The 26,791-nt window shown below is 39.0% G+C and overlaps 1 protein-coding gene across 3 annotated transcripts in view; it reads left to right on the top strand.

Moving 5' to 3' along the window:
* Ntrk2 (neurotrophic receptor tyrosine kinase 2) overlaps window positions 1–26,791 on the top strand; it is a 352,936-nt gene that overhangs the window by 264,019 nt on the left and 62,126 nt on the right. For all 3 annotated transcript variants that reach the window (XM_077797810.1, XM_026410618.2, XM_026410617.2), the window contains 2 exons: window positions 6,579–6,709; window positions 21,049–21,221. In XM_077797810.1, the coding sequence (XP_077653936.1) occupies window positions 6,579–6,709; window positions 21,049–21,221 (304 nt within the window). The remainder of the gene's footprint in view (window positions 1–6,578; window positions 6,710–21,048; window positions 21,222–26,791) is intronic.

The following is a 26,791-nucleotide window of genomic DNA, read 5'->3' as shown; positions in this document are numbered from 1 at the left end:
AAGTCAATTAATTGTAGTGTCATCTGTAAAATAAATGTGGCCATTGACCTCATTCAATGGGATATGAAAATTAATTGATGGTAATGCACATTGGGATTTTTTTTCTCCTTTTTAAAATTTGAAGTGCTTAAGAATGGCTTAATGTTATTATATGTCCTATTTTCATCATTAGTATTATTTATGAATATATGGCCTGATCTTGTCTTAGCATGTTTTGTGTCTGTGGGTCTTAATAATATTTATTTTCCATTTACTACCAACGTATCTTTTAAGAAAAATGTAGATGAAATTCAAAACTATAGTTTTTATCTTTCACACAAATTTATTTATTTTTGGTGGATGATTTTGCCCAATTCATTATACTGTCTAAATTTTTTTAACTCTAGTTCCAGCACCTTTCAAAATATTTAACTATTACATTTTGCTTTTCAACTTACATTTTATGTTTATATCAACATTTTTCAAGTGAAAGTTTTTATTATGAGGTACTTGATCAAATGCTTACCATGAAAGTTTCAGTATTTCTAGCTGAAAAGATATTAACTAAATTAAATCCCTGTTTTCACTTTGGTGATGGGAACCCTGCTGTTAGACCCAGTTTTGAGCCTGAATTACATGGTCCACGGGTTGTTCTGAGAGGCTGGGGACTGAATTCTAGCTTGTTACCCTGTAGCTACATTGTCCTAGAGAGGTCATCTCGCCATGAAGAACCTCACTCTTATCTGTCACATGTGAAGGAGTCCATCTCCGGGACATTCAAGTTCTCTTCCCATCACAGTGTTCAGTCCTATAAAATGGGACTGTTAAGTCCACCTTCCCTGAAGAATACAGAGAAATAGGAATTTCCAGATTTCCTAAAAATACCCTTTGAGGGTATGCTGAGTTTCATCTTCCCACTCCAAACTTTAAAATATCTTTTTTTTTTTAACTTCAGATCACTTAGAACTTGGCATATATTAGGTACTCAATAAATGTTCTATTGTATGTTCATGTGCTGAGCAGGAGGTGTCCACTGGCCCAAGGATTTCTATAGACCCCATTACTGAGGAAACGGGGAAGAAATACCTCCTGAGACCTTAAGTGGATAAGTTACTTATATTTCTGTTAATTTTAGATTTTGTAGTAATGGATGTAGATACGGATTAGTAAGTTATCTATTTCCTGTGTATATATGTAAAATATTTACTTCTGGGAGAATTCTATACCAAAATCTTATTCAAATAATCCCAAACTGTGAACATTTCCAGAAACTGCTACAGCTACTTTGTGACACAATGTATTTTTCAGTGACTCTAATGTGATATTAATACAAAACCAGAAATTGGATCCATTCTTTTTGCAGATGATCAAGGGCACCATATTTCCATTCTAGAAAATTCCATCAATAAAAAGATACCCCAACAGTACACAAAGGAAGGCGTATTTCCCACAACTCTTATTGATACCTCCTTTTAAGGATGAGGGGAAGGGTAGAGTGAATTTCAGGAAAACATTTTCTATAAACCTTTTTTTAAAAATTAATTATTGTTTTGAATATTCCTCCAAATACAGGAAGCCATTGTGGTAGATTTTATTGGAATTACTTATTTATTTATGTATTTATTTATAATTACAATTTATTATAATTATAATTATAATTTATTTATAATTCATGTTGAGTATGAGGTGATTTTGCTCAAAAATCAGGAAGTGAGGAAGTGAGGAAGTGAGGCAGGTGTGGATAGGTCCTGATGCTCTCATGGAGGAGAATAGAGAAGCATATCAAGTCTCCAAAGTGAAGAACAGGAAATTGACTGATCTAAGAGAAAAGAAGCATGTAAAAATTTTGTCTTATTTATTGTGGAATCCTTAGATTCACCTCACTCCAAATATATGTGATGCAATGAATCCACATGTTTGCATAGACCTTTAAGACAGTTATATTCAAAGTACGAGTATACAGTGATCTAAGGAGCTTGCACACAGTGGGCAAGCTTATTACCCACAGCAATAAGTGCACCGCTTCCTTGATGAAGACAGTCTTGCTCCCAGAAAAAGTCAGCCAAACAACCAAACCAAAGCTTCCAGTACCTGTGGCCTCTGAGCTCCTCTACTGAAAAACGGAGAATAAAGGGTGGCCCTACGAGTCTGCAGCTTAGGCAAGTTACTCTATCTCTCTGTTTCTGGACCCTGAGAAGGAAGACAGCAGCAGGGCAAAGACGGAAAGAGTGACACAGGTGGGTGAGGGGCATCACCAGGATGTCAGCATGAGGGGCAGAGGGGTGCTGGCTGATGGCTCCCTAAGACAGATGTTGCAGGATAGCTGGGGCCCTGGCAGAAGGGAGAGGAGTCATGGTGAAACAGGCATGCCATGCTGACAAAGCCCAGATACAGGGTGGGATGCCTTCCTCTGATGAACCACACAGGGTAGGCATGGGTGCCAGACACAGCCAGGTTTTCATTTGAGTAGTAGAGGCAAAAGAAAGTTTAATGAATGTTTGAGATAAGGCATTTGTATTATGGCAAGTGATGAGCCCAAGAGGGCACCCTGGAGGAGTTTCTAAGAGAGGAGAAGATTTGAATGTTGTCTGGCACAAGTAAGAGCACTGTTGGGGTGAAAGGTTGGGTGAGGAGGGACTTCCTGTACCATTTAACAGAAAGAGGAAGTGAGGCAGGTGTGGATAGGTCCTGATGCTCTCATGGAGGAGAATGGGGAGAAATCCTTAGTTCAGGAATATGGAAGCTCCAGATGAGCTGTTCTCCCCATTCCTGACACCTCAGAGAATGGGCATGCGCTACCTACATACCCCATAGGGCTGAGATAATATAGTGAAGCAGTATCTGTCTGTGTTTATTATCCTCAAACATATTTTTCAGAAATATTTATATAACACAAACTGTATGCAAAGCATTGTTGGGCCCTGCCAGTAATACAAGTACAAATAAAAATCTTTACCTGAGTCCCAAAGTGGCTTCCAGTCTTATGAGAGAGAAATTTATTGTGTATAGAGATAATACATCAGCAAATGAACATTGTTCAGATCATTTAAAACCCAAACCACAACAAAGGCAAAAAAAAATGCAAATAACCCATTTCCTAAAGAAGAGGTCCATTTTCTGCTTTCAAGGTCAACGTGGGAAACTGGTCTCATCAATTGTGGCTTTCAACATGATGAAATTAATTGTGTCTTTAAAAATTTATTTCCACCATCTTTTTCTTCTGATTAGAATATTAAAAGAAAAAAGTGTCTAAATCAAATGCAAAACTGGTTAAATACTTGCCTTGGCCTGGTTATAGTGTAAAGTAAATCAAGTGGCAATTTAATTCCCAATGAACATGTGACAACCATGGAGTTAAATATTAGATTTAAATAGGGCAGCTAATTCTCTGCAGAAGTCACATTTGGGTCTTGATATGGGCACTCTTCCTAATTAACGCATTTCTCTACTCTTAAATTCAGGTGTTGCTACTGAAACATGAGAAATTAATATTCATTCCCATATCCATTAATATAGTTGCTCATAAAAAGACCTTTTGGTTTTATCACTCTGAGTTCCCGAGGCTCAAGCATTTATGGATCAAAACCACACAAATTATCAAGGGGAAGAAATCCCATTAAAGCCAAACTTTAATAACCCCTTGAACTTTTATATAAAGTTGTATCTTAAAAAGACTAGGTTATCCATCAATTTAGAATGGATAAATATATGAAGGTACAGTCCTCCCACAGAACATTTTAAAGTAATAAAAGGGAAAGAATTACTGCCACACACACACACACACACACACACACACACACACAGTAACTCAATCTCAGCGACATGGTTATATGAAAGATGGGAGATCTGGAATATATGTACCTTGAGTCCATTGATGTAGGTTCTGAAACAGGTGAGACTGAATAATCTTTTACTAGGGAATATAGGATATATATATAGCATTAGAAACAAAATAATAAAGAAAATGAGTAATACAAAATTAAGGTAGTGATCTCCCTGGAAGACAAGGAAGAAACTAGTTACATAAAGAAAGAACCCAGTGACGCAGTGGTGCTTCTTAGGTGCTATAGATTGAACATCTCGAATCCAAAAATTCCACATCCAAAATGCTTAAAATCCAAGTTTTTGAGCACCAACATGATACCACAAGAGAATAATTCCTCACCTGTCCTTCTGTGACTGGTTGTCATCAAAATGTAGGCACACTAAACGTATTGAATAAAATCACCTTCAGCCTATAGATATAAGAAGTATAAAATAATCCGTGAATTTCATGTTTATATTTGGGTCCTATTTCCAAGATATCTCATTATGTATATGCAAATATTCCAAAATCCAAAAATATCTAAAATCCAAAACATTTCTGGCTTCATGCATTTTTGATAAGGAATGCTCAACCTTTAATGATAATCTGTTTCCTAAATGGATGCTGGATTCATAGGTACTCATTTTATTATTCTTTAAAGTGCAGAGTGCTTTACATATTTTTGTTTTTAAAATTATAGTTCACAATCAAGAAGAAAATACTTTTAAAGAAAAGTTATCAAAGTACACCACCATACTAAAGGTGTACTTTGTCCTGAGCACCTAAGATGTATAAGGGTTCAGGAGGCAGACCAGGCCCACTCAGAAACTCAGGGAACTTATAAATGTGGAAATGTCACCAAGCCTAGGCAGTGAGGAGATGAGTTTAGGAATGAGGTCTTAGACCATCAGGGTTGTCCCAGAATGTTCTCTAAGGGAGTTAGAACCTCAGCTAGACCTTAAGGGTTAAGGGAGGCAGAAGGGAAGCAGAGAAATTATTTTTACCTTTATTTCTTATATACATCAAATCCTTGTTATGTTTACCACAATTTTAAATTTAAAAAGAGACTTTGTGGTATAGGAAAAAAGTGGACTCTGAATTCAGATAGATTTGGGATCAAATCCAAGATCCCCATTGCCAGACCAAGAATACTTGAAGTTCCTACAGACTTATTCCCCATTTATAAAACACAAAGAAGGGTTCACAGGGTTGTGAGAATGAGCTAAGACAACATTGTTGGCTTCCAATTCCATACTCTAGAGAAGATCATGATCTTTCTCTATATGTACATAGCTACTAGAGATTGAATCCAGAGACACTTTATCTGTATCTCAAGCCCTTTTTATCTTTTATTTTGAGACAGGGTCTTGCTAAGTTGTTGAGGATCTCACTAAATTGCTGAGACTGGCCTCAAACTTGTGATCCTCCTCTTTCAGCCTCCTGAGTTTCTGGGATTACAGGCATGTGCCACTCTACCCAGCACAATCTTTTTTTAAAAATAGTCTTCCCTGGGTATTTATGTGAGATTAGTTCCAGAAGCCCTCTCTGATACCAAAATCCAGGATGCTCAATTTCCATATATACAGTGGTATAGTGTTGGTATATAATCTATGTATAACCTCCCCAATTCTTCAAATCAACTCTAGATTACTTTTAATACCTAATAGAATGTAATCGCTATACAAATAGTTGCTATACTGTATCATTTCAGGAATCACAAGAAAACAAAAGTCTGTACATATTTAGTACAGACACAATTATTATTTTTCCAAATATTTTCTACACAAACTTGTTTAATCCACAGATGTGAGAGTGAAAGATACAGAAGGCCAGCTGTGCTACCAATTTAGGGACAAAGAGTTCAAAAAAGATTCAGACTGGGGGAATCCCCTAGCTAAGGGATTAAACCTTCAAAGTGCTGGGCAAAGAGGCTCAAGCTTGTACTATTGTTTTGTCCTACAGAGTCACCTTTTGAGCTTCTTTATTAGCTCTGCCCTATCTTTTGCCTTTCTCTGGTTTCCACCATGCAGCCAATGGGCTTATTAAGAACCCTTGACCGCCTCCTGCCTTGATCTCCATGAAGCATATGCATGAGTGACTTTGGCCAGCTCCAGAGCATAAGGAAAATAGCCTGTCTTCTTATTCATCTATTTTTGTCTCTTCTTAGCTATGGAGAGCCAAGGCCAGGACATTATTTTAGAAAGGGGCTAAGTAAGCCAGGCTTTAGACAGAGAATCATTTCTTGTATAAACAAAAGTAGTCACCAAGGTTCAACCATGGTCTAGTGAGCTACCTCACTGGAAAACTAGAACTAGGGTGAGGCCAAAGTCTTTGTTAGCAATGCATAGATCTGCACTTTTTCTTGTCCTCTGAGGCTATCTCCCTTAGGAGTCTGTCTTCATAAAAACTGAGGGATTCCTGGGATCCCTCTGCCTTTCCCAGGGGATATTTGACCAACAAATCTGGCTTGTAAAAGACTTGCTGTTAATGTTAATTCTTTCTTCATTTTTTTTCCTTTTCCCAGTCTGTAAAGTTCATTAGTCATATCTTGCAGCCAACAGCTAGTTCTCTAATTTTATCAAAAACAATGTTTGGGTTCTGGAAAGTAGCCAACAAAACCTGTGCCAGTCTTTGGGGTGTGCTGTGAAGATGGACAATGTGCTCCCCTTTGGTTCACAGTATGTGGAGGAGGGAGGATCTTGGATCTGCAAGTTCACAGGATATGCCTTTGCGTCCCCACCCTCTGTCTTCACCTCAACACACTATAATTCCAAATTCTGTGTTTGTTTTACAGTTGTTCAGCACATCAAGCGACATAACATCGTTCTGAAAAGGGAGCTAGGTGAAGGAGCCTTTGGAAAAGTTTTCCTAGCTGAATGCTATAACCTCTGTCCTGAGCAGGATAAGATCTTGGTGGCAGTGAAGGTAAGAGAACATTTCAAAATGTCTCCTTATCCACCACGGTCACACTGATGTGTGGAAGTTTTTTTCTTTATTTTTTAATATTTTTGGTGGCCAATTCAAGAGTCAGTTATGTTTATTATGGTGAATGTGTTCAAATTCCTTTACCTAAATGGGCAGTCAGAATGGGGTACATTCAACTGTTAGTGGTTCTGCTCAGGGGCAACCAACCAGTCCACAGGCCTTAAATAACTCTGAGATACCCATCCTTTTCCATGCTTCCAGAATTTTGGATGGAGATCAGTGATGTCAGGAAGTCTTGGAGACTCTAACTTGTCTCCCCAGTTTTCTTGGGACTTATGCCATGCTCAGTTGAGTTTGTTGTATGTCGGAGATTCTGGAAGGGAGGAGGACTTCACTTCTGGTAGCCTGTTCCACTGAGTTCTCCTTTCATACTATACCTTGTCTCTAGGATTCTTCCAAAGCCATAGGATTTTATAAGTGCAGGCTTGATTTCATCAAGGGGTGGGTGATGTCTCCTGTGGATTCCACCATCCCAGAAGGCATGCAGTTTCTAGTAATGGGAAAGAAGTCTGAGAGTCCTTCATCATAGTCATCCCCAAAAACTCAGAAAGAAGACCTTATTATTCAATAAGATAACATCATTAAAGGGGATAAAAAATCCATTGAGCTTTCTAAAATCCAAGGATTAACAAAAATAGCACAAAAAACTTTAACAGATCTCTTATATATGCATTATCAAAAAGTTTTTAAAACCTCACTAAGGTATTAGGTAGCATATGCCAAGCACTTAAAAGAAGCATGCATTTATAAATTGAATTAAGAGCCAAATGATATGGATTTGGCTACCATAGTAAAACTTAACTCCTTGGTATAATATAAGATGGTTTAGCTTTGTTGTTGTTGTTGTTATTGTTGTGTGTTGTATTGTGTCTCTGCCAAACAAGGAACATTTGTATCAATGATGGGGTTTTGTTTGTTTGTTTGTTTACTAGTTTTCACCAGGAAAACTTTTCATTTCTTTAAAATCAGGTGCATATTCCACGACTGGTATATTTAGCAATAGAAAAACTGTACATTTGTTCTTCTTGTTGAATGAAATTAACATGTTGGCAGGATGCTCCAAAACTCTCAGAGAAGGCTCCTAAGAGCTGCACTTTTCAGTGAATAAAGGGCAAACCCTTCTAGAGGTAATAAATCAATCAAGCAAACATCATCTCTCCCAAGACAGGAAAATGAACAGGAAGATTGAGAAAGGTGAAAGGGAAGGGGAAGTGAGATTCTAGAGAGATGTGAGGTCAAATGGGGTAGATGGTGTCAAAGTAAGAATCCTATTGGGAGTTCAAGAGATGTTTAATTCCTGCTGTTGCGATTACTTCCTCCTTTCTTTGATTTACTAAAAAAGTTTCGTTGTTATCTTTTTTTAGCACAAAATGTTCAGAACATTTGGCAGTGTTATATCTGTAGTTTTTGCTTTTTCCTTCTATTCCCCCCACTTTTGGAGAAGTGGGACCAAAGGTGTCTCTATTTTTATAAATTCATAGACTGATCAAATGTTACAGTTGGAAGAATTTTAGGGAACATCTAATCCTAGCCTAGCTGTGTGTTTAGGGGAGGAAACAGAAGACATGTTCTGGGCCCATGTTCTGCACTGCTACTTAGAGGCTATCCAGGAAGCTAAGTCAAGCCTTATGACCCTGAATTCACTTTATGGTGTCACAGGTGGGACTGAGAATTGGGGAAAATCCTGAAAGATTCAGGAATCCTACATGACAGTATAGGAATAACTGAGAGACCTCAGCCAGATACAGCTATAGAGCCAACACATTTCTCAGTGGGTATAGCCTTTCATCTTAGTACCATCTTTTATTCTGTGCCTATTTCTCTATATTTTTTGCAATGCCCTTAAAGAGAGGGTCTGGCATAGCAAAATCTAGGATACCCTCAATCCATATGTTCTATTTCCTTCTGAACACATGCTAAAATGTGACTTTAGGGATTGAATCACTAATAAGGCAGGGTTAACTGGTTGTGACGACATTTATCCTTACACTGGACTTAAAAAAGACTATTTCACTTTCTTGCCCACTGCTTGCTTCTCTTTGATTATATCATCCATCACTACTGTCCATGGGGCCCTTCTCTGGTTAAATTCCAATGACAAATCTAATCCCATCTTGAACCAGACCCAGGACCTAGTCTTCACATACTCCAACATATCTTCTGGATTGCCAAATAAGTTTTTTTGCAAATTAGTGACCAATGATGAGTGTTTGCTCTTTAAACAACACTGGTTAAAAGGGGGGAGAGGGAGGACTCAACCCTTTATCAAATCCTGACTTCTCTCTGCTACTTTGTCTTCTTGTTGAAATTCAAATGAAGCTGTCATCTCAAATAGAAAGAAAATAGGTCCTGCAGATTAAAAATTCACTCTAATTTCATGTTCACAAAACTAAGAATTCTCATCTCGATGACCTTGAATGTGAATGTTGAAATTAGAGGTTTTGCTTATGTTAGCTAGAGTAATTTCACACTTCAGAGAGGGTACCCATTTAAACTTTCTGGAACTCAGAGGCTGAAACCATGAAAGGGATAAGTTGGATCTTCCACAAGCTCCAGGGTAAACTAGTTCAGAATAACCTATGGACCTTTCACAGAGCTGCCTCTCTTCAGCTTACTGTGTTTATTTTTATGGCTTTGGGCCAAATGAAAGCATATTCAAAAGGCTAAATGAGCCTGGGAGGAAACTGTCTATGGTTTAGCCCTAACTACTATTAAGGGATTTTTAAAGAAATGAAACAAACTGAACACAGCTTCCAAGACTGCACAGCCTCTCACCTCTGTGGAGTGGCTGCCGGGTTGCTTCTCTTCCATTGGAGGCACTTGGGGATGTTTGACAGCCTTTCTGCTGTTGCCTAGCAACCCTTGCAGCATTGATTATGCATGGTTAGAAATAGCAGCTATTGTCCTTTTCCCTTCTCTAGAAAGAGCTGACTTTGGGTTGCAATCTAAGGCTTTACATTCAGATTGACAGGCGTCAGATTCCTATTAATTCTGATGTTGCTTCTCTCACATTATTTTAGAGCTTGAGAGATCCACAGGAAATAGCTTTGGGTGGATGTGGTTCTGAGGCACATGCAGGCATTCAAGGGTACACAGGAACTGTGTATGCCTCTCCTATGACTCTTGCTTGTTTGGATTTAACCGGATTGCCCTTTTCTTGATATTTTTGGATGACCTTTGTTTTTCAGTGGAATGTATTTGTCGACAATTTTTTCCCTTTACACTGAATTACAATTGAAGAGCCCATAGAGAGGATGAGAAATTGAGAAACCAGTCTTTGATCGAACCTAGTTACTTTACCTTTAAGTAACTCGATCGCCAAGGAAACGCTTCCTCACAGTTTCCCTGCATTAACTGTGGGTGCATTAGCTATTTTTGGCTCCATCCAACCTGCATTTCAATAGCTACAATTCCTACAACATTTTGTTGTGCCATGAATGCAAGTTGATTTTTGTCTTTTTTTAAATATACCCACAAGTCTGCTTTGTAGGATTCATGGCTTCTCCTCCCTCTCCTCACTAGCTCAGGTGTATTTTTATCAACATAGAATGCTGAATATAAGATCTGAGATATCATATATATAACCCAAACCTCATGTTTTATAGATGAGAAAATCGAGACCCGGGGAAGTTGAGTGACTTCCTCAAGGTGTCAGCTAAAGGAGTTGGAGGTACTGCCCAGGAAGAAGTGGTGGCAAAATAAGAAATGGTGAAATCTGAGTTCAGCAGACACTTTCTGATTTAGTCAGCTGTTTTGTTGCTGCAAGCAAAAGACCTGACAAGAACAATGTAGAGGAGGAAAAGTTTATTTGGGGCATATGGTTTCAGATATCTCAGGCCGTTAGGTGGCTGACTCCATAGCTCTGGGCCCAAAGTGATGTGAGGCACAACATCATGGCAGAAGGGCATAGCCAAGAAAAGCAGCTCAGGACATTGCTATGAGCAGCAGAGAGTTTTGTTTACCAAGGACAAAATATAAACTCCAATGTCACACCCCCAGTAAGCTATCATCCAATCACACGTCACATGCCTACAGTTCCCTTCCAGTTAATCCATATCGATAGATTAATCCAGTGACTAGGTTAAGACTTTCATAGCCCAGTCATTTCACTTCTGAAAATTCTTGCATTGTCTCATGTATAAGCTTTTATGGAACTAAATACTTTCTTTGGGATCTCACTACTTTTTTTTTTATGTTTCTCAATTCCTTTTTGTCAAGGAAATAATGGTGTTTTTCAGCACCAAGCAATTTGGAAACATGAACTGATGGATTCGCTAGCACATTACCAGAAGGCAGGCCCAGAGTAGCACCCAACATACTGTTGCCATTGCCATGTTTGTATGACTCCCCCAACCAGCTCCTTGGTCCAACACTCTGTTTAGTTTGTCTCTTTGGAAGACTTTCCTTTGACTTCCCGCCCTAGCCAAATCAGACCTCTGTGATATATGCCATTAAGGCACTTATACATGCCCTTTATAAATGTTATATATAAATCTGTGGGCTTAGAGTAGCATATTAGAATGACATGTTCTCCTGGATGTTAACCAGGTCTTTTAACATATTGCCTAACATGTAGTACCATGCAATAAATGCTTATGGAATGAATTAAGGGATGGATTGGCAGATAGATGGATGGATGGATGGATGGATGGATACACAGACCATGGAAATTGTTGCCTTTTGATGAAGTTGGTAGTTGAACATTTCTAGGCAAGGAAATGATTTGATTAACTATTAATAGAGCTGAAAGAAACTGTAAAGGTGATAAATAATAATGTAATCTCATGATGAATCATTTTAGAAATGATTGAGTAAATAGATGGATACTTAGTTAGCTTAACTTCCATGTTCTGCCAATGAGGAAGCAGTGACATGAAGAAGATTAAGGTCCCATCCAATGTCACACAGCTTGAATAAGGTCATCGAGAATTAGACCTAGGACTCACACTCAGTCCAGTGTTCATTTTGTACCACATTGTCATTTATTGAATTTTACATGAGCTTTAATAAACCAAATTGAGGGATTTCAACACAATGCTACTTATCAAATAATGCAATGGAGTATGTTATGCTCATTTGTATGCAATGATGAGAGATACTTTCATGTTCTCCCAAGTGGAAATTTAATTCAAGGGAATTAGTGGAAACAGGAAAACTGGATTCCTGAGGGAGTGTTTTGACCTCAGGGAAATTCAAGCAAAGCTTCATATTCAGTTTTCATAAAAGAAACTACATAATGTTCATTGGAAACCCAACTCCAACCAGTTAAACAGAAAAGAGAATTTATTGGCTACTAGAAATCTATGCTACTAAAAAAGCTGTCTACTATTATACTATTATCCTAACTCCAGACCCTGCTGGATTCAGGGAACCAATAGTTTGGTTCTCTCTCTTTCTCTCTCTCCCTCTCTCTTTCTGTCTGTTCTTCTTTCCTTCCTATTAGTTTAATTCTCAGGCATATTGTTTTTACATTGTTATAAAGACTTTGATCCTTGCAACTCAACAGAGAGAGCTTTCCTTCTCAACAATATGCAAAAGTGCAAAGGATAATTCCTACTGGCTTGTCTTGGGTTGTGTCACGAGAGCCTCTGACCAGGAAAAGGAATATTATGATTATCTGTACCCACACCTCAAAATGGGATATATGTCAGCTCTACCAAATACACATGAACCGAACATGGGAAATTATTGGTTCCCTGGAAGAATATTAGAGGAACTCTTGCCAAAAGAAGGAGGAAAAAGATCTAACAGGAAAAAAAATGAAAGATGACCAACTCAAATGGGAACTGCAGGATAGTGAGACCTCATTGTGACTGGAACAGTTGGTTTCTAAAAGCTCACTCTAGATCTGAGGTAGCTCTTGTGACTGTCCCTTCTTTATCTTCTCAGCAGGAGACACCAGGGATTCTCCTTTGGGCTTCCCTGCTAATGCAGTGCAGCTGTCTCTTGCCTCTGCTGCTCCCTGTTATTTGGCTGCTATTTCCACACTAACTACTGATCACACTGTCTCTATGACTCACATTCTAATTCCCCAAGAAGGGAAATACTGTGGGTCCAATAATCCAAATTGACTCTGCAATGCTGCTTAGTCTTCGTCCCAGGCCACCTACCTGCAATCCAATCATTCAAGGTGGTTATAGAACAGCAAACAAAACAAAAACAAAAATAAATGAAAAAGAGCATCAAGAATATATTAACTCCACCTCTACCCAGGCAAGTTCATTTTAAAGACAGATGACTGTTTTCTTTCTCTCCTTCATTCTATGCTATGACAGTCATAGTGTCGGTCCTTCCTTTCTGATTTGTTATGAAATTCCTCTCCAGTTCCTCTTCCTGTATTTCCTTTACACTTTTACATTTTCACTGATGTGTAAAATTCTTGTCCCCACAAAATGGAAATTTATGAAAATATTAGAGTGTTTCAAAAGACAATTTTTAATAAAAATTACCCTAAAATAGTTTGCATAGTTTAACAGGACACAATAACTATCAATTCTATCTTTATAAGGTTCTGGGAACAGAACATTCAATGGTGTTTTTGTTAGAAATTTTGATCATGTTTATTGTTCAGATGTTGCTTAATAGGTTTCTTTTGCTCTCTGGTATAGGTGAACTCCTTCCTGGTGTGTGTGTGTGTGTGTGTGTGTGTGTGTGTGTGTGTGTGTGGTCATGTATATTTGTAAGACAGAGATTAGGATATTCTTTGTGAGAATCCCTCATGCACTTGAATTAGGTAGGTTATGAAGTTATTTCATTAAGATCCCTTTCCCAGTAACTTCAACTTTTGATCAGGGATCTGGGTTTTGTCCTGTTGATCACTTACTTTGGTGGCCCACTTTTTGGCTCATCTCCAATTTACCACATCTTTTCAGAGAAGCTAAAAGTAAGATGGAACATCTCACTATCTCACTTTAACTAGGAATTGAGATTAGGCCATGGCAGCAAGAGCATCAGGTTCTAGCCACCAGACCACCAAGGCTGTAGTCCCATCACTCTAGTGAGAACTCTTCTGAGATCAAACAGCCTGAGGGTTCACTTCACACCTTTTATCTTTGGGAAGTCTGAATTTAAATAGTTGTGCTGCCTTGTAACTTGTTTTAATGTATCAAAAGCAAATAACTTGAACTACCAGCTCCATTATATCTAGTGGAATTGTCTTGAATAATTTTTCATTAGTATATTCAAGACTTATAAATATATTGCAGTTGTCCACATATTGGAAGTCAATTTCTGATTTACTCTTTTGATTCAATATTTCTCTAATATCACAATTGGCATGACATTTCTTTCAAAGAAAACATTTTTGATATGCAACTTGATGTAATATGTAAGTATAAACCATCAACTTATCCCCTAAATTATTGCAAGTACTTTGAAGTATGTGAATTAGAACTTAACCTTTTGGTTCCTTTTGGATGATCAACTTGTTGGATATGAGCCCTAAGAGCCAACATAGCTATGAAAATAAACATGAAGCAGTCGGCATCCAGACTTTGAATCTTGTTTGAGGCTGTCACTTGGTACATAATTGAAGTCCCAAGTCTCTATAGTTTCTAAGATTTTATTTCTATCAAGTTACTTCTTTCTCTGAGTTTATTAAAATATATTTGTCCTGTGTTAGTTTTGTTTTGTTGTGACCAAAATACTCAACACAAAGAACTTAAAAGAAGAAAGGTTTGTTTTATCACATGGTTTCAGAGATTTCAGAACATCCTGGTGGAAGGACATGATAGATTAAAGCTGTTCAGCTCACAGCATCCAGGAGCAGAGGTACAGACAGACACACATATATGTCTACTTGGTGAAAGAGGGAGAGAAAAGAAGCTGGGTACAAGACACTCTTCCCAGTGACCTGTTTAACCCAAATATGCCCCTCTGTCTGTAGTTTCTACCCGCCTCCTTGTAGTTCATTCAGCCATCAATGAGTTGATGCACCGATGAGATCAGAGCCCCCCATTCCATTCACTTCCCACGTGAACCAAGCCTTCAACACGTGAGATTGTGGTGGACATTCCAGATCCAAACCGTAACAACTCCCAAGTTCACTTGTGTAAGAATTTGATAGATGCTATCTATATCTTAAGGAAGAATCTATTAGTTAGAAAACTTGTGTCCAATGCTTAAGAATTGTGACGAAAGCTTACTCTAAATCCTTGGCTAATCATTACTTGTAACAACTTTACAAGAAATGTCTGCCTTAATTCTACTTCAGCTGTATATGTTAGAGGTACTCCCAGCATTCCCAAGACCTACTAATAACCCTCACAGCTGACTTTCTAGAACAGTATTATCCAATAGAAAGATGATGTGAACCACAGTGAAAGCTGCACTTATAATTTTGAATTTCCAAGTGTACACAGCAAAAAAGTAAAAACAAACAGATGAGACATATTTTGCTGACATAGTTTAATTCAACATGTGTATAATGTTATCTATCACTTCAACATATGATTAATATAAAATATTAATGAAATATTTTAAATTATTTTGTTCATATCAAGTTTCCAAAATCTGGTATTTTTCAACTGAAGCAAATCTAAATTTGGAATAATCATGTTACAAATGATGATTACTGATATGTGTCTGTTGGCTACTGCTACCATATTGGAAAGTGCATATCAAGAACATATCAAAGTAGTAAAGGTTATCCATTAACAATAGACACTCCACTGAATGATCCTGACCCAGAGGAACTTTGGCACATTAATCACACATTCTCGTACATCTTGGTTGCTTGGTTTGGGAGTTTTTTCATTTTCTTTATACATTTCAAATGCTATGATGGACATTGTGCTTACGGAGGTCTTACCATAATTTTTTCGAAGTTTTATTTTTCACCTTAACAAAGACACTCTGTTTCTGTGATCTCTAAAAGATACAACAGAAGAATAATACGAGATCAGTATTTTTAAAAGGTCACAATCTCTATTTCATCTTGTCTTTCCTTAAATCACCTGTACTTTGAAGTTCATGATCATTCTAATTCTGCAGTATCCTATCATACCAATGTTTCAAAGCAGGCTTCCTCCCTAACTACCTTCCCACTAGCCTTAATATTTTCCCTTGCATTTAAGATGCCTTTTTTTAATTTGTTCTTTTTAGTTATACATGACAGTAGAGTATATTTTTGACATATTTATACAAACATGGAGTACATCTTATTCTAATTAGGATCCCTGTCTTATGTGTACATAATGTGGAGATAATCTGACATAACTTTTCCTATGTACTTATATGAATACACCTCAGGTGACTTTTTATTTTTCTTATTTACATTTCTCTTTCATTTGTTTCTAAGTTTTGTGCTAAAATTTATTTCGGGCTACTCTATCATTCCAACTGTGAATCAACATGTACTCCAGGTAGTATCTTGTAGCTCTGAGTGAGACCTCTCCCTAGAGAATGTCTTCAGAAAGTATGGCAGCTTTGGAGTGTCAGGAAATATACTGTGAATAAGAAGAGCTGGAGCTGCAAGGTGGGCATTAGGAGTAAGAAAATAGCAATATTTAATGATTGGGCAAATACGCCTGTCAAAATAAAACTTAAGTGGAGGGGAATTTCAGGGAAGGAAAATGCCCCCCTCCATATTCATGGCCTCAGTGCATTGCCAAGGGACTCAGGGAACCGGCCAAGCCTCACATAATTGAGTAACATGACAATCAGCCATGGTACTGTAACAGAGATGATTTTTATAAATAGGATTGATAGCAGGATTTTCCAGCTTCTGATTGCTGTCTGGCTATGGTTCCACCCTTAGAAAAATTGTCCTTAGAGTGCCAAATTCAGAAGATGATTTTGCCTAAGTTGTTACTGCCATATTTTCTGAATCTCTTAAAATAGAATTGAATCATAATTTTGAAAAAGGACCCAACATGCAAAAATGGATGGGCATATAAGATGAGGCTAGGTTTATGAGATGTGCTTGCCCCATGAATAGTAAAATCTCTCCTAAATCCAAAAATTTTACTGAAGCACAACTTTTGACTTTGCACTAAGTCAGAGTGGGCTCCTTTCCATCATATTTGCTTTGGGGACATAAAAATATTAGGTGCTTGTTAACTTTTTCAAGGTGGTGTTACCACAAAGAAGACCCTGTCCCCCCCACCACCACCACCCTCTTTTTTCTCCCTCCCTCTCCCTTTCTCTCCCCAAGTCACACACACTATACAAAAAGATTTTACCTAGAATTTGTTCATGACTTGTGATAATGACCTAAAAGTATTAGCACTTTTTCCAACTCATTTAGACTGCCATTCAGGAAAAGGTGATAGCCCCTAGCAGCACTACCCCCTCATGCCTTGAGTTGGACCCTGTACCTTATTATGAATTTTGTTGGCATTTGTGGACCTTGTATAAGCAAATTGAATGCAGGTCTGGCTTCACATTCAAATCCTTCTTTACCAACTATGCTGGGAGGCATCCCAACTTACAATAAATACCACCCACCTCTTTCCATGGTCCCTGGGAAGTGGGTGATATTGTTTCCCTCACTTTGCAGGGGAGAAAAACAGTTCAGAGGTACAGGACAGAGCCAGGATTTGAGCCTGGATCTTTCGATTCTAAACCAAAATGCCTTCTGTTTGAGTATCCCATTGTGAGGATTTGCACTTGATTGGAAGAAGAGGGGGAACTCCTTAGGGGAGTGCATTCATTGGGCAGCCCTCTTCAATCTTAGAAGCAGTTTCATCCACCCTTTTTTATTTTTCTGGTCCTTCCTTCACTTCCACTCTTTACATGTATGCATCTTTCACTTCCAGAGACCATTCACTTTCCTTCCTTTCCCACACTCTTTTCTCTACTTTAAACAGACCTTGTTGTGTCAGGAATTCTTTCAATTGCTTGACATTGGGTTAGGCAGCCAGTGATAAAAAAGGTGAATGGAACACACTTCCACTTTCAAAGGCAGGAGTCGAGACAGATATGTATCAAAAAACATAATTCAAGTCAAGTGCAAGGAATACTATGATGTATGCATTTTGCTCCTTGAGCCTAAGGATAGGACTTGGCATATGTCATTTCCATCCCCATCTCTTCCAAGTCCATCTCCTTGCCTCATCTGCTATTTTGCTACTGAGAAGTTCAGCAAAACAAAACAAGAAAACAAGCAAATGAAAAAAATTTCCAAAAGCCTGCCCTTGGATAAAACCAACCTAAACAAACCGTCAAGAGAGGCACATCATTCCTCCTGACTCACAGGGATGCAACCACACTGACTAGATCCAACCGCGCTAACTAACTCTGGGAGACATAGGGGATGGTGATGAGCCCTATTTCTGCAGATTCAACGGAGCAGAGACCCGGGATCAAGTTCTTAGTGTTAGAAGTTAGACATGAGCAGTGGGTCCACAGTTTAAGAAAATACTTAGTACAGAACAATTCAGTTGATCAGCAGCCCTGACTCAGTGGTTTTTGCAAGATCTGACAAGACAGCTACTTCATGACCCTGGCCTGATCTCATTGCAGGTATTATCTACTCCTTGGTGTCATTGGCAACTGTTCATTTTGTTATTAAATGAAGAAATGTACCGTTTCCATGGCAATGGCCCCCATCAAAGCTTTATGGCTTTTCTGAGCACTTGAGGATCCAATTCTGCTCACTTTCCCTAGCAGAACCAGTGGTGCTTTTGATGACAGAAACCACATGCTAAAGTGAAGATAGCGAACGGTAGTCCCAGAATTTGACTGGGAAGCCACTCACTGCCTCTGGTTTAATGGAATTGATAGCTATGATTTTGTTTCCTTGGGTAAGGTCACCACTGGAAAAAGAACTTTAAATCCTGCTAAATAAAGCAGTTAAGGAAAATTCTAGATTCTCTGAGGCTCCCAGCTGATGATGCTTTGTGATCTTGCACTGTCTCTATCATCCTAATGTTTTCTTGATGATGACACAAGGCAAGCCCTGAAAACTCATTGATATCCTCTGTGGAAAGTGGCCCTAGGCATGGGAATTTGCGTATTGAAAACTCGTCCTGTGATGGACATGGTGATGAGTTGCTCAGCTCCCTACCCCTGGAAATGAAGGACTTGCTTCTCCAGTTGCTGGGGAAATTCCAACAAACAAACAGTCCTCAGAAGCCTGCCCCATTAGGGGACTTAGCAATTCCATTCAAGGTGATATCTCTCTCTGGAGATGGTCCCCATACAATGATTGGATAATAAAGTGCTATAATGACTTAGCCCCCTTGACACAACTCAGGACAGCTCTGTAGGTCCATCCTATAGAACAGAGGAGGATTCTGTGAGATTGCATCACAATCCCCTCTGTCCAAGCTTTTGGGCAGGTATTGATCCTAAGAACATGCTTTAACAAATGTCTCACATCCTAATCATCATCTCAGATCTCTCCCCAGGGAAATTAGCTTATGGCATATCCCTAGATCTACAGGTGGTTCATATCAGGAATATCACCAGAGGAAGAGCCAAGCTAAGGCAGCCACCTGGAAAATGACCACCAGGACCTGGAAGTATTCTTGGACATGCTGTTGAGTTTTACAGTCCATACAAATCTGTTCCAATGCTTAATTTAAGTGAACATGAATGTTCACATTTGCTGTCGAACCTTGATAATGACTAGGCATTATCAATCCCCCTGCAGAAGGATTCACATACTCACATGCCACCTCTCATAATTTCTTTCTCCTTATCCCTCAGTTTAAAGCAACCACTCTAAACTTTATTCCTCTCAGAATTTGGTTTTCATGGCTTTATAATTCATTCACCAACATCGATTGAATAAAACCCCCACTGTGCCTTGCACTGTGCCCAGAGCTGGCAATGCAGAGATGGAGATGGCACAGAGATAGATCTCTCACACAGTATTAGTGGTCAGATGTTAAAAATTAGTTTTATTAAGATAAAATCAAAATGTCAATAGTGCTAGTTCCTCCTAAAAGTTCTAGAGTAGAATTCATTTCCTTGTGTAAACTAGATTTTTGAGGCCATCCATATTCCTTGGCTTATTAACCCTTCATCCATTTTCAAAGCCAGGTGCATAACATCCTTTCTTACCTCTAACTTCTATTTCTGTTCTTTAGACCTTCTCTGTCTTTGCTCTTATAAGGACCCTTGTTTGATATTGGACCACCAGCTGATTCAGGCTAATTGCCTCATATCAAAATCCTTAATTATATCTGCAGAGCTCCTTTTGCTATGGAAAGTAGCATATTCACAGCTTCTGGGGGTTAGGTTATAGACAATGTTGGGGGGGGGTCATTATTCAACCTCCAACACCAGTGACCACACCCAAGATGGTATTCCAGGCATAGGAATGAGCATGTCCAAAAGTAAGGGGGCACAATTTGTTGTGATTTGGGTGGCTACAGATATTTCATAAAGCAAAACCATGATTTTCAGACAAGAGTCAAGGGATCATGGTACACAGACATGGAGGAGAGATGGTTCATTCAGGACACTGGTTTTGAACTTTTTTTATAGTTATTTATATAAGCTTCTTATCTCCCTATTCATCCATAAGTACAAAAAGGTCAGGATCAGGGTTAGTGTCTTCCTGATGCCCCTATAGCCCTGGCTTAGTGGTGGCTCATGACAAGACTCAGCACATTTATATGACATCAACAAATTCCAGATTTATTAGGGTGCTGTGGTGTTGGGGTAGTTTGAGCAGAGATCCAAAGGCATCTGAACCAGGTTGGCATGCTTCTGAGTTTCTTCATTTTGGCAGTATTACCAGTCTTGCATATCACTGGGTGGGGACAGTTCTTGAGCTGGTGATGTGTGTGAGCACAGGTTGGAGACAGCTTTGGAGTGTCACATAAATTAAAAGTGATTCTTGTTGAAACTGGAAGATAGGTCTATGAAGGCTCATTGTATCCTTCTTCCTACTGAACATTTTCATAATGTAAAATATTTTAAAGATTACTTTAGCAGAGGTGAGCTGCAAACAGCATCAAAGAAAGCTCAACAGGCCAAGAGGGAAGAGAAGCCCAGGAATCACTGGGCCCAGAACAGGGTTAAAAAGCATGAAGATTGTAAAGTGACTCCTGTCTGTAACTTAATGAAGAAACTTCTGTGAAAATGCTTTATAAGCTGTAAAGCTCTACATACCCATAAAGGATTATTCTTCAGTTATTAATAATAAACATTATTTCTTCAGGAATTAGGCTGTTTTTCCAATCCTTTGTGTAATAAAGGAGATAAATGTTCTTCTAGAATTCTTAGGACCCACTGATATAATTCCTTCTTGCAGCAAGCAACCTTCCCTTTGATGTCCTTGGTTTAACAGGTGTTGGTTTTCTCCTGTCTCTGCCTCTCCTCCTCAGACTCTGAAGGATGCCAGCGACAATGCACGCAAGGACTTCCATCGCGAGGCTGAGCTGCTGACCAACCTCCAGCACGAGCACATTGTTAAGTTCTATGGCGTCTGTGTGGAGGGTGACCCACTCATCATGGTCTTTGAGTACATGAAGCATGGGGACCTCAACAAGTTCCTTAGGTACAGTAAGGAGTGGAGGGGAAGGTGGGCTTGAAGAGGGAATAGGACTTCCCAGCTCAGGCAATTTGTAGCAGAAGATGTGGTGTTCCTGGGAAGGGTGAAGGGATCTTTCTTTGGAACAGTCTTTTCTGATAACCACAGCAACACATGCCAGAGAAAGGAACTGGAGAAAAAAAGGCAATGATATTATTATTATTATTTTTCTTAAATCAACTAATTCTATATAATGTTGCTAATGATTCAATTTGATGTAACTTGCGTATATTGAGCATATTATGATACATGACATGTGCACTGGAGATGGGTCTTAGTGGGAATATATGAGTTGCCAGGTGCATAAGAGAAGAATACTATTTAAGGCCCAGGAACAATAAGAACTAAGGTACCAAGGTGCCACCATGAAAGGTGTGGTCAAGTGAGAACAAAGAGTATGGGGTTACCAGACTATGGAATGAACCTGGGGAGATAAAGTAGAAAAATAGCTGGAGCATGTTCTTTGGACTTTATTCTGAGGACATGAAGACCTACTAGGTCAGTAGTTCGGTGGATCTACAGTGGAAGAAACAGAACCCAAAGAGCCAAATCCTATAAACAAAAGAGATAGGATGACATTTGGTGAAACCATTGAAGCTTTGGGATCATGGTTATTGCAAAGACTCCAAGAATGAAAACATGGACAGGTTCAACTTGACGGACTTTGTGGTAAGCAGGGTCACAAAAGAAATCAAGGCAAGGAAGGGAAAAGTGGATGTAAAAGGGAGTCATTGGGTTATTAAATAGGATTGGGGACATTTGGATTTCTAGCATTGTCCTAGGGTTTTAGTTCACTATGGGCTTCTCAAGAAGTTCCTTTCCTCCAGCAATGGGAGGAGGAGGCACAAGAAAGGAGACAGCTCAGAATGAGCAGAATCTGATGCAAGGAAAGGTAAATTGTTTGGAAAAGCAAAATTAACTCACAAAATATGAGGGATTCTAAGAGTGACCTGAGGAGACATAATGGCAAGAAAATATGAGCAGAGATTTTGGCCTTCAGACAGAGCTGAGGTTGAATTTGAACTCTAGTTGTTATTAATTGAGTAACCTCCTGGCTGTTCTGATGAGAATATTGAACTAGCCAGGGAGCCATGAGAAGGGAACTAGAAATTTTTTATCCTAGGAGCAAACAGAAAGTGTTCAATAAGCACACAGATACTTGATTCTGCTAGTAGCAATTTCTACCAGTAACCTGGCTGCCTCAGAGAAATCACAGGAGGAGATGAGTTTGATATGATGGAGGAAGTTGGTGGCTACTCTGGAAGGATTCATTGAGAGCATTCTCATTTTGTATCTGCCTTGAAAGAGAAGTAATGCATGATGTCTGATACCCACTGGTCAAGGAAACCAAGTAATATCTTTATTTGAATTAATCACGGACACAAATAGAGGTACTACATACAAGATAATGAACCTGAAGAGTCTGAAGTCCTGATAATAACAGGAGACTTATGTTCTCCTTCCTTTTCTGTATCAGCTGCTATTGGCCCACAAGTGGGTTTTTGGTCTACTTTGCTGAGTGACCTCTGTTCCTGGGGGGTTTGAGTTAGATTTCTAAGTCTGTACTGGCTCTAACATCCTATTCATGCTATTTCCTTTCAAATTTGGCTGGCTCTCATTTTTTACAGAGTATTTAGTGTACTGCCTGACTACTATATCTTGATATCTAGATAGCATAACTTAAGAGAAACAGGAAAGGTGTTAGAGGCAAACTGACCACTTGCCCTTTTTGGCCTGATTCCTTACCTGTAAAATGGGTGTAATATGTATCTCAAGTACAAATATGGGAACTCTTGTGAAGAAAGGTAATCAACAATGGTTTTCCCCATAACCCTTCATCTCTGCTACATTTTCCTCTTTATTTTGGTTCAGGGGTCCTAGAGAGTGACACCTTTTGTGTGATGGCAGTGCCTATATCTCTCTGCCCTCCTCCTATTTCCCATGGTACTGCAGAGGGCTTTGCAAAGAAATCAGCCCCAGTTAGCTTCACACATCCGCTAGAAGATTCAGACATGGTGCAGTTTAAGTAATCAGTCAATCACTGTGAGAACAGTAGAAGGGGGAGTGTGTACTGCTGTTTTTAGAAATGTCATCACATGGTTGGTGCCGTCTGGATCATTTTTATCATCTCTAGCCTCATGGCTACACGTACAATTTAGTTCTCCTTGGCTGGGATGGATCCCCATTCTCTGCTTTTCCTCTGATTGTGTGGGTGAGGGAATGCTGGATAAGATTAGGAGCACATAGTCAATTCTAGGTATTCAGAAACAATCCTAATGCATTATCCTATATCAACAATATTTTTTTGCAGGTGATAAGCATGGGATGATGGTTGCTTTTGCATGTTGTTTTATCAGATCTAGTAAAAAGAGGAAAAGAAGCTGAATTTGGTTGGAGTCTAGCTGTTTGTCCCTAGGAGAAAGGTTTTCACCAGGCCTCAGGCTACTTTCTTAATCCAGTCTGCTGCTTTCCCAAAACTCTAGCATAACAGATCCAAATGTACTCACCTGGATGCAATTAAATGCCTCTATGTGCTCAGATTGTGTGTGTGTGTGTGTGTGTGTGTGTGTGTGTGTAGTGGGGGAGAGAAAAGGGGTGAGAGGGAGAGGGACAGGGAGAGAGAGACAGAGAGAAAGGGGAGAGAGAGAGAGAGATGTAATTTAATTCTCTCACTTTGTAGCTCTTTCAACCACACCCTGGTCTCCTTCCTGCCTTCCAAAGAGGAAGGCACTAGGTTTTCCCTTGGCATCCTGCACAGGGCGTGGAGGAATTGGAAACCTACCCTGCTTAATTTCAGAATCTGCCAAGCTCTATAAACAAGAGGTCTGCCATGCCAAGAATCAAGTTCTCAGGTGCAGTAATGCACTGCTAGTATAGGCTGTCCTCTTTCTGGGAGGATACCTGATATATATATAGATAGATAGATAGATAGATAGATAGATAGATAGATAGATAGATATAGATATAGATATAGATATAGATATATAGATATATAGATATTTTTTCCCCTGAGTGTCCCTGGCATTGACTGATAAAGACAGATGTCTTCTTGTATAACTCCACCTCTTTTATTAATGTAAAAGCATATATTGAGCCAGCCCTATCCTAGGTTGGGTGGAAAAAGAGGAGGGAACTACAATAGCTGATTTCAAGAATTTTATAATGTTTCCTTTTAGAATCTGTCCAGAGTTCCCCTCTAGTGAGAGGAAAGATATTTTCCAAGCAGTAGTGGCTAATATTTATTAAGCCTTTCCAAGCATGTTTTAGCTTGCATAAACCCAATAAGCTATTTGAATTATCATTTCCATATTACAGTTGAAGCAACTGAGTCACATAGATAGCAGGTGACAGAACTGGGACTCAAACCCATGACCGCTGACTGCAAAGCCCATAGTCTTAACCACTATGCAACTCTTCCTGCTGAAGTAGCTGTGAAAAAAATTCAGAAGGAGATGGTTAACAGGTAGAGGGATGCAGTTGCATAGGAGGAATGACTGCTAATGTTCCATAGCCAGTAGGGTAAAGATGGTTGCAAACAATTAATTGTATATTTCAAAATAGCTAGGAGAGAATATTTTGAAACTTCCCCCAACACAAAGAAATGATGTTTAAGAGAAGTATATGCCAACTGTTCTGATCTAATAATTCATTATGCATTGGATACATTCACTGAAATATCATCCTGTAACTCATACTATGTTTGATTATTATGTCAATTAAATTTTTAAAATTTTAAAAATTTTTAAAAAATTACTTTAATTAAAAAAGTTTTCAGAAGGAAAGAAATGTGCTGCGGAATTCCAGAGCCAGTGCAAGATGGTGAATTTCTAGCTACAACCCACATTGGTAACAAGATGAGGAAGGTTGAGCAGCCTCTTGATCAGGCCCTAAAAACCTGCTACTTGCCCCCCAGGCCATGGTTCGAGGAGTGTAATTTCGCCTCTTAAGGACCGTTCTCCTGGCAGAGGTAAAATACATTTCTATTTCCAAGAACTGTAGGAGAATCTGGGGAGCAACAGCAGAGTTTGCTGTGCCTACTTTATTTAGGCTTCTCTTAAGAATTGTTCAGGAGATTCGCCTGCCTTTCTTTTTAGAGCAGAACTTTCTGCTTAAAGAAAGCATCCAGAGGCTTCTACCAATAAAAAGCACTTGGTTCACACACCCAGAAGCAAACAGGAGAAATGACTTAACAATGCAGGAGCCTCACACATGGACGTGCCAACTCACGTGCAATTGCTAGTGTGAAATGCACACAGGTGGCTTCTGTACTGCCTTCGGGAAGATCCTTCCTCTGCTCTGGGGTCTTTGCTTCTGACAGATACTTAGAGCAGTTCACTTTTCTGGGACTGAAATAAGGATGTGGGCAATCCACAAATTATTTTAATCTTTGAATTAAAATTATGAAGCTTACATCCTGGCCCAGATATTTGGAAGGTTTATTTCAGATCTACCTTTATTATGTGCATCCCCACATCTTTCTCCTGGTGTTGAGTCCTTAGTAAAATTGAGGAAGAGACGTGAAAATAGTCTAACTTTCCCCTGCTCCCTTAAGGATTAGACTTGATTAACCATTAATGAGGTGAAAAGGGCCAGCCCTTTGGTATCCTAAAGAGGAAAAACGTGTGCTTTCATATCACCTCTTCATATTGTTTTTTAGAGATAATTTTTTTTTTTTTGGAAAGCCTTCTTTCTCTCTGGCTTTGCCATGAAAGTTCATGAAACATTATCAAGCAAAGTCTTCATGCTTCCTCCCATCAATAGCCTTAGAAATGTGCAGTTAGTATCAATAGTTTAGGGAATAAGGACAGGCCCAGAAACATTATGTAACAATCCTGAGGTCACACAGATAATGTGTTAGGACTGGATTCAGATTCAGTTCTGATACTCAGTTTGGCCTCTGTACTAAGGAAAGCCCCAAACATTCCCTGTGTTCCTCAGTGTAACAAGAGGCAGTTGGAGGTTCTGGTTTGAGAAGAGAAATCCAGGGAGCTCTTGCCTCGAGAATGGTTACATCCAAGTATTTAGAGACAGAAGGGACCAAAGAGATAATACAGAACAATTTCCCTTTGTATTTTTGATTAATAAGGAAATTGAAGATTGGAGAAATCAATAGATGTGTTAAGATCATGGTGCTAGATACCAGAAGGCCTGGGAGACTCCCTCAACCCCTTGTCTAGTACTTGTTTCCTGAGAATGAAAGATCTGGTGACAACACACTTTGGAAAGGTGAACCATTGTGTGCTGGAGCCGTGATGGAAGGCTGAGGACATGCCTGTGGCTAGAGCAGTTCATGGGTAAGAAGCAGGGCAAAATGTGAGGCTGCTTTTTTGTGGATAATTCTGTCTTTCTCATTTGCAAATACTAATATAGTTCTTGAACCCTGCAGATGATATGACATCATCCACTTTTAAATTTATTTAAAGTTCTGTATTTATTTTAAATATTTAAAAATGTCTTGAAGGAGAACTTCCCCTCCCTTATTTTCTTCTGCAAGGGAGAAGGCCTTGGACCATGCCTTGGCCAGGCCCAGCAGCAAA

The sequence above is a fragment of the Urocitellus parryii genome, chromosome 4 (genome assembly GCF_045843805.1).
Source record: "Urocitellus parryii isolate mUroPar1 chromosome 4, mUroPar1.hap1, whole genome shotgun sequence".
Taxonomy (NCBI): Eukaryota; Metazoa; Chordata; class Mammalia; order Rodentia; family Sciuridae; genus Urocitellus; species Urocitellus parryii.
The sequence above is the reverse complement of the archived record's forward strand: the minus strand, read 5'-3'. Positions and strand labels throughout refer to the sequence as shown.